General features: G+C 35.7%; 1 protein-coding gene across 9 annotated transcripts in view; it reads left to right on the top strand.

The window, feature by feature from the left end:
* The window catches only part of RALYL (RALY RNA binding protein like), a 391,973-nt gene that overhangs the window by 177,805 nt on the left and 195,411 nt on the right, over positions 1-18,757 (top strand). For all 9 annotated transcript variants that reach the window (XM_054817871.1, XM_054817867.1, XM_054817872.1 and 6 more), the window contains one exon: positions 9,964-10,242. In XM_054817871.1, the coding sequence (XP_054673846.1) occupies positions 9,987-10,242 (256 nt within the window). In that variant the 5' untranslated portion in view covers positions 9,964-9,986. The remainder of the gene's footprint in view (positions 1-9,963; positions 10,243-18,757) is intronic.

Genomic DNA, 18,757 nt, shown 5'->3' with positions numbered 1-18,757 from the left:
TTGTTATCCCTCAGTGACAATGACAATGTTACTATGCTAAGTTTCATTTAATGAATTGTCCCAGAGAATGTCCTAAATGTCAAACTATCAGTTAGAACGCTGGGAAAGGCACCACAACTGAGTTTTGTGCCCTTAATAGTCATGACACAAGAAAATTACTGGAATAGTTTCTGCAGGCAAGACAGGCCAATGAACGTGAATTTGGGCAGTTTTAAACGATATATATATCAAGCCACTCGGTCTTGAAAAATTTTAAAGAGATTTCTGCAGAACATTAGACTACTTGTAAGGTTTAATGTCAGGAACTGAAGTGCAATTAAACTTCAGATGCCTTCAGGATGAGATAATAGAGGAAGAAGAGTTCCACAGATAACTTTGGATTTGTGTTTATGAAATGGTAGAAGCCCAGGAGAGTCTATGGATCTAGTTTATAAGGACCTTGCTCATGGTTGCGTGATTGTGGTGGAAAAAGGTGTTGAAATCAGACCCAAATACAAGACTGACTTTAAGACTCTAACAACATCATCATTAGATCCATATTCAGATGCCTGTGTACTGTATACATAGATGATGGAAACTTTTATAATCCTATGTGGAAAATTCCATTGCTGCATTGTGGACACAACAAACTGTAAGATTTATCAAGGAAAGGAATTTCAGATGTCTTGTTGCATATCCTCAGTGTTTTTTCTTGACTGCCTTCGTAATCTTAAATTTTCATATGTGCACATGATCTTCAGCATGTGAAAGGATAGACTAGACTTTCTAGATAGACTAAAAAAGCATGCAGATGTTTTGTGGTGAATGATAGTCTATTACCTTGGGTTCCTGACTCAGGATGTACTCTATAGGCTAAGGAATAAACCCAAGGCTCTGCAGGGATGTTGCCTGCAGATGTGCTTGGGTTTCAAAGATGCAGTTCACTCATGACCGATACAAAAATCTAGCCAGTCTGAATAAATGGGGTAAAGGAATGGGATGGATAAAACAAAAGCACAATGTGCCAGTGATTTACTGTGTCATTTTGGGAAAGTTACTGGCAGAGCTAGAGTCAGATATCAGAATTACTTGGTTGTCAGCACTAGCTTTTCTTCCTGTAAGTCAGATGCACAATATGGTCATCTGGCCTAAATCCCCAAGACAGACAGCTGAGAGGGACATTATGGACTGAATGCAACAGCAAATGTGATTCTAATTTGCCTCTGATTATGAAAGACAAGTACTCTTAAATACCTGTCTCCATTATGCAAGATCAAATAATGATTTTGATCAACTAATATGGGAGGTGAATTGTAAAAAATACCCATGAACAGAAAATACAGACAAACACTTAGAAATATACAGATATAAGTGGTATGGACAGGAAAAACAAAGATATCCTCAAAACAAAGTCCTATGTTTTCTATTAAACTGTATATTTTCTATTAAACTGCCTAGCGGCACAGCATTTTTGCAGTTTTGCATTCTTTCGTTTCATTCATGCAACAACCCACCGAACTGAAATACCACCCATGTTATTGCCAGTTTCTGAAGAGGACAAGGTGTAGATATTAAGTGACTTGCATAAGGCCTCTTATCAAGTCTGTACGAGAGCTAGGATGACAATTTGGAAGCTCTTGACTTCTTGTTTGGCATTCAGCAGCCTAGACTGTGACATACCTCAAATCCAATTTCAAACCCTTATATAATAATAGAGGAAACATAAGGGAGCAAAATTCTAGTCAAAATAATGTTACTGAAAGTTTTCTCAGAGGCTTTATTAGAATAAAAATGTCTGAAATAGTCCATATATCAGTCGCTCATAGTGATTCCACAAGCAATAAACATCAGATGCTACTTTAAAAAAGCATTACGAATTTGCCAAAAAAATCTTCTTCCCTTAAGAATAATTTGAAAAATTAATTTATATCAGCCTAGCTATGTTTAATGTCACATGTCCCAAAAAACAGCTTAGTACATAACACAGAATGTTTGGAATAAGGATTGTGTTGTAGGGGAAACCTTCAACCATGCCAAGGTATCCTTATTAGACCTGGTTTTAAATAATGGCTTTAAATTCTAAAGCATGAAAACAAGTCACTGATTAAAATTTCAGAAGACATTGTACTTTGAGGCTGTAAACTCCCTTAAGAGCAGAGAACACTGGTGAAGTCTATTAGGAAGGTTAGAAATATAAAAATGATAGTAGGAGACTGTCTTACTTGCCAAGGCTCATTTAATCCTCACAGTGATATGAAGCTGAAGAGAAAGCAAAAACACAGAGGAAGCAACACTGCCAAATGAGACCAAGCAACCCCAGTGAACAGGAGATTATCTTGAAATGTCATATGACAGCAAATATAGCTGAGATTGTTTCTAGGCAATCCATAGTATCACCAAGCCACCAAGTGAAGAGAAAGACAGCAGTCCTGCACCTTTTACTGTCACTATATCTAAAACTGAAGACTGAAAACAGATTTAGGCCACAGAAACTGTAGAAACTCAGAAGTGCATTAAAAATTATTAAGAAGCCAGCAGGAATGAGTGATGAGGGAAGATTAAAATAGCTTTCTGTATAAATGATAAATGATAACTTGGAGGAGATGAGATAGCTGGCTACAAATAGATCTGGTCAAAATATTGGAAGTGAAGGGAGAAGTCACCAACTTTTGTTTGCCTTTTTCTAAAAAAAAAAAAATAACATTTTGAAAAATATCTTATTCAGTTCTATTTCCAAGAGCCTGACTGACAGTACATAAAAGCAGCACATCCCAAGGTGAAAAGTTTCCATTATTAGTTTCCTGGATAGACATATCCAATGCATAGATCATAACTAAGACATGTTAAAGAAAAGTTCGAAAGTTAACCCTTTATTTTACTGCCTAGCATTAGTGTAAAAATATCCTGACTGTACTCTCTCTCCTGGAGACATTTTAATAGGTGAGGCATTACCTGAGGGATAACACCAAAGGTCCCGTTCTGGAATTTGCTAAATGACCAAAATTTCCAGGTCTCTCGGGTATTCCCTGGAAGGGCATTATCTCTGTATGGGATTAGACAGTTAGGTAATGTAACATCTTTACCCTATTTCAAACGCCTCTTCACTTAGCTTCCCAAATAAGTTTGGTGGGGGTTTTGGTTTGGTTTGGTTTTAAATTGGTTTTAGTATTTTTCTCCTGAATTAACTGTATTATTTACACAGCTATACTAGTATCTGCTATCATAATTATATTCTTGTCCTAGCCAACAGGATTATGGTTTAATTTTACAATTGATAAATGGAGAAAGTCTTATATTTAACAGGTGTTAAGGATGATGGGGGAAAGGGACCCATATCTGAGCGCTAGTCAAAAAATTATATTAGGGTTCTGTATTTACATTTTATAGTTTACATGATTATGTAGGCTTATTTTCTATATCCTGAGAACAAAGAGCATGTGAATGGGGGGGGGAAATCCCCATAACTCTCTGCTGACAGGTTTCATTTTCTTCTGACCGTTTGGATGGGAGAAGGTCCCAGCATCATGAGCTAGTGCAGGGCAATAAGAAGCTGTAGCTTCTGTCCACCTGTACAGACCTCAGACCTCCTCCTCTTTCCTCTCCCTCCTTGGGGGTGGTACTGTTTCTGAGACAGGCTACACATCTCCCCCTTACTCTTTCAAATGTTTAAACAACTAACCCAAAATAACGTATTCCTAAAAGTGTTCTACAGCATTTGTTTGTACTGTATTATTAATATCTAGGTGGTTTTTGTTGATTTTTTTTAAAGTAGATACATTTTCTTTGCCTTCCACAAAGAGAGAGTATTTGTCTCTTTGAGAAGAGTGACAACAGGAGATGAAGTGCGATCCGCTACATCATTTTATTTTTTAGTCTTTTGTTTTCTACAAGATGTGGCATAGCAAGTATTGATGCATTTTGTCATTTATATGGCTCCAGAAATGCCATCTTGAAGGGAGCGTTGTCTGTGTTATAGACATGATGTGTCAGCCCCTTCTTAAAAATAATTGAAAGGAAGACTTAAAGCTAAACCATAAAAAATAAAATAAAAATGAACGTAAAAGGCAGGATATCTTGGGGGGAAAGAGAGGAAGCAGATACTTTGACTTTAATGAGAACTGGAAAAGTCCGGGATATTTTGATGTGGATTTAACCAACCATCTTATGAATAATTTTTTCTTTATTTGCATGACCTAGATATACTAATTCATTAAAAATGAATTTAAAATATAAAGAAGAAAAGATTTTCCAAGACAAAATATATTTTATCTGATAGCTTTCTGTTCTCTCTCTTTCCTCCTTCACTCCCTCTCCCATGATATATCCAATATTCTTGCTTCCAACAGGTATGTAAAATTTTATAGGGGTTTGTCAAGGACTGATTTTAGCTGAGATAAAATAGTTTTTAATGACTGCTGATTAAAGGAATTAATACGAACATTGATTTTTCTACATAAAATATTAGTATCAGTGCAAGATAAATCTGTGCTGTCAGATATTTTACCCACAGAAGGACACTTGCAATGTTTAAATATCTTAAATTTGTATTCAACGCTACAGAAGTATTAATGTTGTCACTGTTGTTAAAAAGTAATTCAATAGGGATATATATTACGGCCTTAATTTTTTTTTTCTTGATAAATATTTTAATATTTATTGATTCTTAAACCTAAGACACTAAGTCACAGAAAAGCTCAACTATTAAAGCAAGGATTGAATCTTGATATTTACAAAAGTTCAGCTATTAACTGAGGCTGGATAATAGAAGGGCAGAGATAAATTGCTTGGAAATGCCAGAGACCGTCATGTGTTTTAGGGCAGAGACTGACCACGTGTTATAGTGCTGCATTTCGTCCATCGAAGGACATGATGTTTGATATTTGCCAGAATGCCCAAGTTCAGCTTGAACCCCAAACATCCTAGCAATTAATTTTTTACAGGCTGTATATTTTACTGTGCATTTCAGTTTGGAGACAAAGCTCACTGTCCAATCACGTATCTGTTTAGGTCTTTCTTTGTCTACACATTATAAGATGTCTACTATGCATCTTACTGTGCAAAATTTATTATTGTGAATAGCAAAAAATAAGATTTGGCATTTAATGGTGCTTAGAATAAGCTGCCCATGATGGGAATTTTTGTAATTAAAAACCTTTCTCCACAGAATTAGTCTTTTATTATGACATAGATATCTAATACAGAGTGTTGATTATTTCCTGGCTCAGCTCTAGACATGATCTCAAACTGAATTTGTGGTTTTGGGGAGAAGTGAGTGTTTCATTTTTCCTAATATTTTCTTTCTAGAAATAATAGATACATAGAAGTGTGCTGTTAAATCTCTCTATATATAATCTGACATGGTTCTAATCTATTTTCAGAAAGCATTTTTTTTGTTTAAGGATTTTCAGTTTCTTTGTTTCATTTTTCCCTCAGTAGACCTTAATTCTTCCTAAAGTCACTGCAAGCAATATTTAGTTCATTCAACTATACAGACTTTTTCTATTTGCTTAAAAGAAGCAAATGTCTTTCTTACTAAAGGAAAGAAAATAGCTGAAAGATAAAAGCACATAAATATGTAGAAGCTCCTGAAAGTATTACTAAACATGTTGAAGGCAAATTTTTTAAAAGGGAAACTAAGTATAGATCTTACCAAAAAAAAAAAAAAAAAAAAAAAAAAATCCCCAAACCATCAATGTAAATCTTTCCTAACCTCTTTTAAAGAGATTTATTTTATTTTTTTTAATTCTAACAGAATTCTTACAGGTTGGCTTCATTGGCCTATTCAGCATAGGAAAAATCATAAGGATAATTTCAGAGACAAATTTTCAGTATTCAGTAGAAATTTAACTAGGCAGATGAGTTCCAATCAGTCTTTTAAGATGAGAAACAGTTCAACAACTAAGAAGATGCTAAAGTGAATCGCTCTCAAAATCCCTTTAGAACACCTAGGTCCTCAAGTCTTCAGATGTCCCAAATTGTTTTGGGGTTTGACCAAAAATCTGTGTCTTCAAGGAAAAAAAATTTGCATTTTTCTGTGAAGAGTCATTGGTAAAATGCATAAGCAGCATTGGGAGCAGAGTTACAATAAGACTATCATGGTCCCTTCTTGCCCCCACCCCCCCAAATAAATGCGTGGGAGTTACTGGGGTGTACAATTGGACAACTTACTCCTTTCCGCTTTGCTTCAGGTCCTGTGCTTCTCCCTGCACTGGGACACAGCCCAAACCTAAAAGGGATCGTTGTCTTCACTATTCTGGTGTTAGCCGCAGAGCCCTAGGAAGAACACCTCCTATGAAACGGAAGATGTGGGTTCAAACATTCATCTCACAGACTGAAGATGGCAACGCTTTGTCATGCTGGTGTTTAACTGAACTTTGTCAGAAAATGCTGGAAAAGTGAAGGAAGACAGGGCTTAAAATCTTCCCCCCTCTTCAGCACTTCAAATTGACTGGTTTAGACTTATCCCACGTGTGTGCTGGAGAACAGGAATCTTATTTTAATCATTTACATTTTCATTCTTGTTTAACATGTTAGAAATTTTAGTGTTTAAAATACGTTTGCAAACTTTACTATTTGAACCAGAGTTCTATGTAGTAATGGAAACGGTCTAATTTATAACTTTTATGTTCAAGTACACCGGGACTTAAACTACTTAGTTCTGGGTAGAATAATTAAATCAGCTACAGCATAAAACAATGCTCTATATAATGAAGTGTATTGAATAAATAAATATAATGTGTATTGACAGCTAGATGTTATACATAAAGCATTTCTTAAAAGATATGTTTGGCATATAGAGGATATTTATTACCAGAAAGGATCACTGCAATAATAGGAAATTAGCAAGACACCTTATTAAAGGCTGCAAGGAAATTAGATGATTTTAGATATGTTTCTGTCACTATTTCATTTATTTCTGTGGTTGTGTGAGTTACAATGTCTGTGATCTTGCTGATAGCTCAGAGAAGATAGATATAATTCAGTATTCACAGATGCAAATTGCGAGTGAGGTGTAAAACTTACCATAAGTTCTTTCTCATTGTAATGAAGATTCCATGTATCTTTGATTTTTATGAAATATTCACAATAGTATTGTACGTCGACCAGCAAAGCGATCAAATCTCAATTATTCATATTTTAATATTATTCTCACACTTTGAATTTCTGCAGCACGTTTTCCTGACTGCTCATTTGAATATGAGAGAACCCACCAGACAACTAGTTTTCTTTGTGTTATAAAAATATTGTAAATTTGCATTGCAAAGAACAACTACAAGAGAGAAACATTCAATGTCCTATTCAAAGTCTATTTAAACTAGTGCATAGCAAAACTGGGCAAAAATAAAATGAGAATTTTTATGAAATAAAAAAAGGAATAGTTCACTAAATCCCATGATAAATGGCTAAACAATAAAAGAAATACAGAGCGCAGTACTCTGGTGTTTTGAAAACAGTTGTGATGCTAATAATTAAAGAGTTTTGTTGTGTATAATTTTCATGCAAGTCTTGCCTGGCAGAAGATTTTCTGTAGATTTTGTCCCCTTGTAATTTTTATTATTAGTGTGTTGGTTGAGAGACAGCTCTTGGTCAAAAAAATGCAAGTCTGAAGTCTAAAATGTGGAAACAGAGGGACAGAAAGGTGTCTTACCGAGTCATACAACAGGCTAGTGGAAGAGACAGAGTTTAGTAAAATCAGTTCAGCTACAGAGCTGATGAACATACATAGACAAAAGTAATCAGATGCTACAAATTATATAAGGACAGATACGGCTTTTTTTGCTGGATCTTCACAAAGATGAACACAATACTGTCCATGTTAAGTTTTCCCAACAGAAGTGCTATTTGCACACTGAAGTGTTGGGCATCTTGGTGCCACAGAGGATACCAGTGGTTCCCTGTTCATCAGCTATTTGACTGCATTAACTTTTATCCTTATGCCTAACTACTCTGCCATGTTACCTCTTCAGTCTGAGTCAGCAGGGCTCTTTAAGCTAACATGGTGATGCTACTGTCACTTTGACTCCTGTGTAAATGCAGGTATACCTAAGACGAGTTCACACTTGCTAGTTCTTAGATAATATCAGCAGCCTATGCCAAAATGGAGATCAATGTGCATTATATTTATGTTTTGTAGGTGGTCTTCAAACTATTATGGTGCCAATATGACTGTTCACAAAATTCAGGTTAACTGTATATAGACATGACTTCAACGTGCATGATCTGCACAACGGCCTAGAAATATACAGTACTGAGTCTGTCATATGATAAAAGCTCGGAGGCTTTTGGTCAAAGCAGTTTTACTGGTTTTCCATGATGAAATTCATGCATGTATGCAGTACCTTGTGCTTCCAGAATGTACTTAAAATTGCTAAACTTATAAGAAAACATATTTTTTCTTGTTTTCTACAGTGTTTTCTCTAAATGTTGTAATACGAAGATGTCATATTAAGTTGTTAAGCAAGTGAAAGCTATTTGACTGATAGCTCCACTACATGCATTCTTTTAATAAAGCAGACTGTTTGCTAGGAGTTGGGAAGACTGCCCACACGTCTCCATTGTGCGTTCTTACCTGAAGGGTGGGGTTTGGATCCTGTGTGATGGAAACGGTCAAAGTGCTGATGGCTGCAGCTGCGGCCGTTTTGTTCTCCACGAATTGTGTGGAGTTCAGTAACAATGGTTTCTTTTTTCGTCAGTCTGGCTTAATATATGGTAGCTATTGATTTAAAATGTGAAACTTCTGCTCGTTAGTGTCAAGCTTTAGGTGTCCAGAATAGAGGTCATTATTCCTTTTCATCCTGAGAAATGAACTGAGCTTTAGCTGTGAGCAGTATTTAACTGGATTCTCTTGTTGCCTGAGCTGTTACTGTGGTATGATCAAAAGTAGGAACAGGTTAAAAAATAGTAACATAATTCTTAGCTCTAAGAGATGGCCTATATTTGACTGCTGTCTAAATGACCTCCTTCTTACAAAATAAGTTTTCACTATTTAGAGTTATACATATTTTTGACATTTCTGTTGTCTAAGATAGTTAAAGAAAGGCCAGCAGCCTCATGGGACAATTTCTTTTATTTCACCTCCATCTAAGCAAATTGATGTAAATGGAGGGACCTGCTGGCAGGTGGAGTTAGCATACATATTAACAAAATCAGGTGCACTTCAGAAATGTGAGGCTAGATGGACATAAAAAGAGAGGGTTTTTTCTTTTGCCAAATCTTTCCCAATAATAATGTGGATATTTCCATTTGAGATATGCCAGGATGCATTTAGACTTGTGACCTCAGAGGAAAGAGCACAGCAGCAAGCAAATCTGTGCTCCTACAGTTAAGGAAGATTGTTTTCATACTTTTTAATTCTAGGAACATAAGCCACCTGTGCTTCCCCTGTCTTTTCTCTTTTCTTTTTTTGTACTGAATTAACAGGGAAAATTGTTCTGATAGAAACATATTGATTGCAGTAAAGAACTGTATGTTACCTGCCCTGCACTCCTCACAATGGTCAATGATATTTAACTGCTGAGAAATGTGCTCTGGCTGACACTTACCAAACAAAAGCAGAGTTGTCTTTCATTGTTAGAGTTTGTTCTCTACGTGGCCTTGAATGTTCATTTTTTTGACATAAGATAACGATTCATTCTCTTGCTTTGCAGTTTCTAGATGGCTAGGTACTTAAAAAGTCAATACTGAATTTCTAAGCAGAAATCCACATATGATTACAGTAAAGCTCCACTACCACAGCTGTGTATTAAGAGATGTATTGGTATATTTTATATCTATAAAAATAAGAAGTTTTAATTTGACTTATCAACAGTATTTTAAAATGTGCTACCTTGGTTTTATTGATAATCATTTTTAGAAAATATAACTCTTCTGAGACTAGGTTCACCCTAAGTGAAAAGTGAAAGGTGAATTATTGCTGGAAAAATCATCCAAACTCGAAGGTAATTGTATGCTTTGAAACATAATTCTCTTTGTTTTTTATTTAAGAGTTAAAGCCAAGTGATCCAACCATGACCGGCAAAACACAGACCAGCAACGTCACCAATAAGAACGACCCAAAGTCCATCAACTCCAGAGTCTTCATCGGCAATCTGAACACAGCCATTGTCAAAAAAGGCGACATTGAAGCAATCTTTGCAAAGTATGGGAAAATAGTTGGCTGCTCAGTGCACAAAGGTTATGCGTTTGTACAGTACATGAGCGAGAGGCACGCGAGGGCTGCAGTGGCAGGAGAGAATGCCAGGATCATCGCAGGGCAGCCACTAGGTAAGGACTTATTCATATCATTGAAATATTGTTTTCTCTTTCCTTTCTATTTGAAATATCATCTGTTGCTGGTGCCTTGGGGACTAGTAAGTTTGTTTTGCCATTGTTCCATCTAAGCATTTTTCTAGGATATTGGATCTGGTAGAATTTTCAAACTATCAGATGATACCTAGATATTACAAAATGTTTAATGCTATAAACTGCAGATTTATTAAACACATCACCTCTGACTGGTTTATACTTCTCTATGTAATCCCATTGCAGTGAACATGATTACTCATGTGAGTAAAATATGAGTATTTTCTCTTAGACTCTAGTTAGTAAATTTAATGTAATATAATAAGACTCATCTAATAGCTGTCCTTATCTTTCATTTAATGAATTTAAAATAATATCCAGCCCAGTGGTGTGTCAGTTTTTATACAGAAGCAAAAGAATGAGTTTTGTTAGTCCTTGAAATTGTACCAAATCAAATTACAATACTGTTATTCATTTAGAGAAGTTTATTATAAAAAACCTATATTGAAGTTATCCCCACATAAGATTGTGGACACTGTTCCTCTGAACTCAAATTTTTATTTTTATTCTTTTTTAATAAAGTATAACATTTTTGTTTTCTAGTGCTTGGTCATGAATGCTTATGTAAAGTCTGATTGTTTCTTATTACAAATATTACCTCTGAAAGCTATTTACATTTAGATATGGAGGCTGTCAACGATAAAATCATCTGAAGTACAGTACTAACCCTATCTGTCACATATATAATAATGACGGACAGTACAGCAAGGTGTTTGGTAGGAGCAAGAGATCTTTCACTAGACCTCTGAACTATGTTGCTCAGATCCAAACCCATGTGTGTAATGGCTATGTCAGGAAAAGGTGAAGCGTAGCTAGTGCTTTGGCTGTAACAAGTCATAAAGAATGGATATGGCTTATTCATTTTCAATTTCTCAGGCTGTGGAAATCTGGTTTTCTGATTATTTGTAGAAATTGAGGTATTTGTGTTAGATGGGTTGTTGTTTTGTCACAGTTGCTCAACAGTAATTTTCAGTTTCATAACCCCTGTATTTTGGGTTCAAAAGAAAAACAGATTACAGAAATCCAATTACGTTTTAGGGGAGATTACTTTACAACTTTTTTAGGAAAAGTTATGAGTGAAATAAAAGAACTCAAGTGATAAAGCAAGGCAGCAAAGTCAGTCTGTGGGATGGCATTATTAGAAGATGTTTCCTGGAGCGGTGGTCTCCGAGCAATAGGCCATGTAATACCATCAGTGCATTATTTACAGCTTCTTGCACAGTGGTCTGACCAGATTTTTTAAACTGTTTTCCTAAGGCAATAGATCTGTTATTACTATGACTACTTTGCTAGTCTCTTTTAGTATTTCTTGTGGCATTTATAATATGCCAAGTGCTTTGTAGAAGGAGATGCCCTTTCTCTACTCACAGTACTTTTGTGCTTTGTGTAAAGGTAAGTGAAGTTGTTGTAAAAGAAATTAAGGGACCAATAATTACTTGAATGGTTCAAATCTTTTAATAAAACCAGAAAGTTTATTCAATACTAAGTTCGAATTGTATAATCTTAAAATACTTTGATAATTCTGCAAAGTCTTGTGATGGCATATTTCATCCCTCAATTCCTGATGTATCAAGGAATACAAAGAACAAGCAAGGCGAAATTTTCTTTTAGCTGTTCCAAACCTCATTCACTCTTTCTGTATATGAAATACAGTTGACATCAGTACTGTTTGACAAAGAAAACGACTTTGTAAAAGTGATACTTGTTGGACAAACTGTTTCTGTGTGTTCTTTTTGTTAGCAGTAGACATTAGCAGTTGCCTCAAAATAATGAGGAGCTGATAGATAAAATTTGCTTGGCATTATGACCCAGAAGAATAATGTATGTGAAAATTGTGCATTTGAATGGAAGGAAGTAACAGACTCATTACTGTGAAACTACTCAATGAAAAAAGACTTTGGTCTCTGTCCTGAGAGACTTGCATTCTGAAATAAACAGAACACATTATTTTATATCAACAGTCAAGGTATGGAAAGGTGACAAGAAAAGTCTTTTGCATATGTGCAAATAAACTTGATTAGCATAGTTGAATTTTCTTTTAAATGGAATTAAAATATATTAGTAATATAATGAGGGCTAGAAGGTAGTCAGTTTTGGAAAGCTGTTTGTACAAAGGAACATTTGAAAAAGATTATCCCACAGTACACGCCTGATACTACTATACATTCTAGTACTCAGAACCTCACAAAAGAAGGAATAATTTAATTTAGACTACATTATTAATCTACTTTTTTTTTTTTCCCATGGTTTTGGCAAACTGACCATTTATGTTAGCTCCTGTTTTCTATGGAGTCCTGCTATTCAAGATTAAGATATCTGCTACAGCAGCTTTACCCATGAGTCAGAAACTGTTCACATGTATGTAACTGAAATTAAAAATTGAACCTGCAAATTCCTATAGCTGTATACAGTGCCGCACAATTCACTGAAGATACTGCTGCAATTCCCATCCAGTTGTGGGCAATGGAATCGCATTAATGGTGTGCATTAGAGTCCTGTCTGAACGTTTCTTCTGAGGTGGAGTCCCAAAGTGTACATAAAAGGTGTTTTGTTTAACAAATTCCTCAGAAGTACAAATTAAAGCATTAGTAGTGCCCTCAGTCTTGCCAGCTTCCTGTGGGTTATTATAATTGGCCTGCTAATCTCCTCAGACAACTCTCAAGCTCCTACCAATGTGTTTGGTGGCCAGAGATGTGTGATGGCTATGCCATGGGTATTGTCACTTCAGGGAAGTGGATTTCATGAGCTGTGTGGTTATTTCCAAGTTTTCTGTTCCATGAAGTGCAAGATGATCTGAAAAACTGTGGGGAAGAGATCGCAAAGGAACACAAAAAAAACATGCTTAAGAAATTTATTGATGTTATTGTGAAGTTCAGTGTAATTTCTTGAAGCGATATTATATCTTCATGGGAATAGCATGTTTTCCTGGCCCACAGCAAGGCAGGGACGGGGCAGTATCAAACACAGGAATCTGCTTCACAATGATTATTTTGTGAATTGCTTCAGGCTGGAGCCAAGAAAGCGTTCAAGTTGGCCTAGGACAAAACTGCAAGTTATGTTCCCCGTTGTGGGAACACACCCACATAATCCCTTCTGCTGTATCACCTCAAAAGTTTTTCATCCCTTTAAACACATCTACAAGTTAGAGAACATTTGCTCATATTTGCCTCCTTGCCTCACAGGGCAAAGAGAAAGGGTAAAGAGGAATTTTTCTGAGGAAATACTGAGTCTGTCAGTGAATTTTACCAAGGATGATTTCACCCCTCTGTGGTGAGAGGAGGACTGAGACCTGCTTGCACCACAGCAAATGATGCAAGTCTCTTTGCAGATGTGGGCTGAGGAACGAGCTGCAGCAAGAATGAAACTTGGGTACATGGTGGAGAATACAGTTCTTCACCTGATGTTTTCTCCTGCCTTTGTAGTTCTTCCCAAGGGTCACAGCAACGCTATTTAACTTTTTTATCTATTCCAGCACACATGAATTCTGTGAAACCAAATACCACGTAAAGGGCTTTTAATGTTCCCTAACTTTATATTATATATTCCTGTTTACATTATGCATTTGGCAAATATGTGTCAACCTCTACATCATAATGTCCCTTTGATTTGCTTGGCTTTCAGTTCATAGCCTTATATATTATAATTGTATGCCCTTTTTTCTTCCTCTTTCACACACACTTTTAAACCAGCATAATTCCTTTAGCCTGAAAATATGTTATTGATTTGCACCAGAGCCACCTCACAGGCACCTTGAGAAAGCAAGTTAAATACTGCAAAGCTAGTACTTTTGGTGTCTTCTGTTGCTTTCTTTAAGACACTATAGAATTTCAATCTTGGATGCTGAGAAAAAGCAAAAAGATTACAGTACCAAGAGTATGAAAGACTGTAGTTCTTCAAGTGATGTCCTTTTTAACTAATAAATTAGTTCCACTGTAGCTTCAATCCTGTTTTGTTGCTGTAAGTATTATTCACGTATGTCTGCCTTCAGGTCTAAATTAGATGCAGTCTCTGAGTACCAAGTGAGTGCATACTGACATGTAGCCTAAGGTAAGATGGTGGTTGCAGATAATTATTTTGGGTGACATATTCTATTGCACATCCTTTTGAGAAACACAGAAGCCCTACAGGGGCTTTCTAAATGATGACTACCCAGTAGAAAACATCCAAGGAGAAGAACAGGTAATAAAGAGAGCCTTTAGAGATACTGAACATATACCTTTGTTGTAAATTGAATTGATGTGACAACAGGGCTGTTCTTCCTTTTGTTTCCCTTGCTTCTATACAAAACAGATCTCTATTTTATATTTTTAATGTCTAGCAACACTGAGAGACTTAACTACATATTTGCAGAACTAAGACTTTCCAGAGTGAACCAATTCTTCACCACAGTCTGAAAACCAGACAACATTTATTATTTCATGAATGTTTGTATTTAAAAAGAATAAATACTTATGCTGCTTTAGTGAACTCATTTGTGAAAAATGCACTTTGGCTTGAAAAATGACATATCTATACAAATTTCCTTGATGACTGAGCTTTCTTTAAACCGATGGTACACTAAGAGAGGAAATTCAAAACTGAATTAGTGATTGTTCGGTTTTAACTTTGCTGTCAGCCTTCAGTCAGTAGCATGTAAGTACCACGATCCTTTAAAACATTCATTTGTACAAGCATAACTCATGACTTATTGAAGCAATCCTGTTACTCTGACCCACCTAGATCCAGCTACCATAATACCAAGATATACCTGTGCAGGATAACAGGAAAGTAATGTTATCTTGTTTTAAAGTGTATTGTGGATGAACAACTGGAAAGATTTCTTATTTTACTTCTGGCAAGTCTGTAAAGACTGGAGTTTTAATGTGGGTCAAAACATTCCAGCCAAGGATGATGACTGCCTTAGAGAAACCCCAGAGATGGTATTGATATAGTGAAAAAAGTTGGAATGTTTTGGTATTTTGACAGATATTTTAGTGAGACATTAAAAATACCAAATATTACATACATATAATAATTAGTTATAGATTCACCTATATTTCAAGTTTTATAATTTTAAGGGATTGGATATTGCATGTTCACATTACTGGACCAGAAAGGGCAATACACTTCATAGAAAATTCCTTGGCATTTTGTAACTTTTGCAGATGCACATTCTAATGTTTTGTACTTATCAGCATTGTATCACAAGTAAATAATCTGAGAACTGTAATTCAGTAATATGCATGTAATTATCTATCCAAGTGAGCCTTAGACAGCGAGGTATTTAAGTCCTGACAAGTTGTAATAACTATATATTGTATGATTTTCAACACTGAAATATTGTTTCTCAGAATTTTGTATTCTTCTGGTGTAATCCACTTTTTCTGAATAGTACTTAAGCAAAAGCAGAAACACACATGTGACATGCTGTATAAGGAATTATCATTATCATGTAAGTTTAAACAAAAAATATGTTTAAATAAGCAAATACTTGAATCAGCAGAAATTATTTATCCATAAAACCTCTGAGGTGCCATAGATGTTGGCTTATTGTGGGGCTGACCTTCAAATTTGCTGAACTCATATAACTATTTGCTGAATACTTCCTCAAATTAGATCAATTACTATTATAAAATAGTTGTCAATGTCAGGGCCAGGTTTTGAGAAAGTTTATTTTATCCAATATTTTTTATGTTGAACAAAACATGAAGTAATGATAAAGGATAAATTTAAATATCAAGTGGTCTTCTTACAAAAGTAAACAAACAAACCCCACAAGAATTGTGCATATGTAGTCGCGATGAAAGTGATGCCTTTGATGTCTCAGGAACATAGAGTGAAACTAAGGGTACCAGCTCGGACCTGTGATGTCTTTATCAAAGTCTTTCCGACTAAATCAAATCTCAGCCAATGTCTGTATCATCTAGCCCTCAGGCACGGACAGGATATTACAGAACTTCTGAAAAACTATTAATTAACCTTCCACAGCTTAGTTCAGAGGTTGTTAAATTTTGCCCACTACAACTGACTCTTTAATCCTGTTTCAATCTGTTCCTATATTTGGGAACCTGTGTAATCCTGTTTTAGCCTACCCCTGCATGCAGGAACAGAGACCGTGTCTAAATCCATCACATAGGTCTCCACCTCCTTGATGCCTACCCACACCCTTGTGGTCTTGGTGCAGCCTGTGTAACAGCAGACATTAGTGTCAAGTCTCACTGTAGGGGACCTTGGATACAACCATTGATCATTATTCATAGGGGTCTTCTGATAATGGATAATTTCCATATGTCCATTCCCATTGCACACTTTGGTGTCTCCCAATTCTTTTATACCTTCTATTGTTGCATCAGTAAGGTTCATTGTGGTGATAGTCTACGGCCATAGCAGCAGGCTGTGCTACAGCAGTATAACCCAGTTGTCTTTTCAATCAGTATTTTCTCATCCTATACTCACACTGACGTGAACCATTTCAGGTGGCTATAAAGCAACTCGTATAAAGGAAGGAAGGGTTATTTTTAACAATCATCACTCTATCAGCGGTTCAGGCCAGGACACCATTGCACAACTGATGTATGTCTGTTCCAGAACACCAAGCTGAATGTTTCATCATGTTACAAAAATCCATATTTTAATGGAATGATCAATTCATTAGATTGAGAATACCTAGAATAAGAATGAGTGATTTTAATTCCCTATTTCTTACAAAATGTTCTATTTCTCTCTTAATGGGACTTGGTCACTCTAACTCATTATGAAAACTGAAACTACAATTCAAATCTGACTTTCTGGCAGAACTAAATTTTTTTCATGTTTAGAAAAGTACCAAGTACATATTAAGAAAATAGTTTACCTATGAGGTGAACTCATGAGAGCACGGCTTTCCTTTTTGATTGCTTGGGGTCTCCTCCTGTGAAATTCATATATTCCTAAACTATGACAAACTAAAATTTGCAAAGTTGTGCCTGGCACAAGGTTTTGTACACTGAAGAGCCTGGTGTTAGCTCATATAAATGTTAAGTATTTAATTCATCGTAATGCTGAGAATAATGATCTGATTGCTTGCCATCAGCAAGTGTTACTGTAAGAAAACCTTTCCTTCAAGGCTGTATACAGATGCATATAAGATTCAATTTTCTGCATGGACAGGTCATCTTTAAAATTATGGACAAGGTGTTATGGGATCTCTTTGTGTTCTTCTCTGCTACTTGACATGTCTATATATAACATAGGTTCTCATCTGCAATAAATGCTACTTATTTCATCATTTCATCCTTCAGTTTCATAACATGCTACACCTTAAATCCCTCAAATCTGCTTGCGATAAATGTTTATATGTTCATGGGTCTGATATAGCCATTGTAATTTTGTAAGTGCTTTTCAAAACCTTTAGGCAATGTTACCTCAAAATTCCCAGTACATCAGCCTTTACTCCATGCATATCTTGATGAGATTTTTTTTGGCAAACAATATCCAGTAGTTTCTTCTTGATTTGAACATAATTATGTTTTATTTCTGTTGCAACTCCATAAGAAGTTATAAAAATTGTTTTCCTTTGTGACGTACAATATCCTATACCTTTTCTTAAATATACTTGCTTTGATTAGTGACTGCTGGGATCATTAAAATTTGTATTGCTATTCTATAATGTTTCATTCTGAACTGTCATAACATCATGCAGTGATAAAACCACTGTCATGATAGGTTCTTTCATAACATTTGTCTCAGTGTCTCATGTGGGATGTAGTGTATAAAAAGAAGAATTATCACTAGGATGGTCTGCAATTTTTTTGTTTTTTTGTTCTAGGAGGTCTCATGTTGTCTACAGCTTCACTTTGCTTGATCTAGCTTGATTCAATTTGATAGACTGTCTTCCATGCATTTGGCTTCTTTCACTTCAAACAGAATCTCATCCGGACTGAGTCTGATATTTTCTCCTTGATCATTTGACAATACTTTCCTCAGTATTTCATCATGTACTGCTGGAGTTAGTGGTGCTAATATCATGTCACCTGGATTTATATGTATGCCTGCATTATCTCCATGTTTTCTTATTCCTTTGTTAAAATATTTCACTTGCTGACCTTGTTCCAAAAGGCATATGGAGAAATTCATATCTGTACCAGAGTATATGGAAAGGACACAGGTCAGCTGATTTCTCATCTAAATCTTACTTACCAATATCTATCTTTCTAATCTGCAATTGGAAGTATGGGGGTTTTTTACTAGCACACTGAATGGGTGACAGGACAGAATAATGCTATTTTAGTGTATTGCAGAATCCAGGCAAATCCCAGCCCTGCTGTTTGCCTTTTGGACTATGACTGTTAAACCCATGAAATAGTTTTCCTTCCCAAGATATCACTCAGCTCTTTGGAGAAGAAAGTATAGCAAATATTTCTTCTACCAGAATACTGATGTAGCAGACAAAAATCCTTCACCCAATCATAGTCTCTGT

Source organism: Grus americana, chromosome 2, assembly GCF_028858705.1.
Source record: "Grus americana isolate bGruAme1 chromosome 2, bGruAme1.mat, whole genome shotgun sequence".
NCBI classification, from domain to species: domain Eukaryota; kingdom Metazoa; phylum Chordata; class Aves; order Gruiformes; family Gruidae; genus Grus; species Grus americana.
The sequence above is the reverse complement of the archived record's forward strand: the minus strand, read 5'-3'. Positions and strand labels throughout refer to the sequence as shown.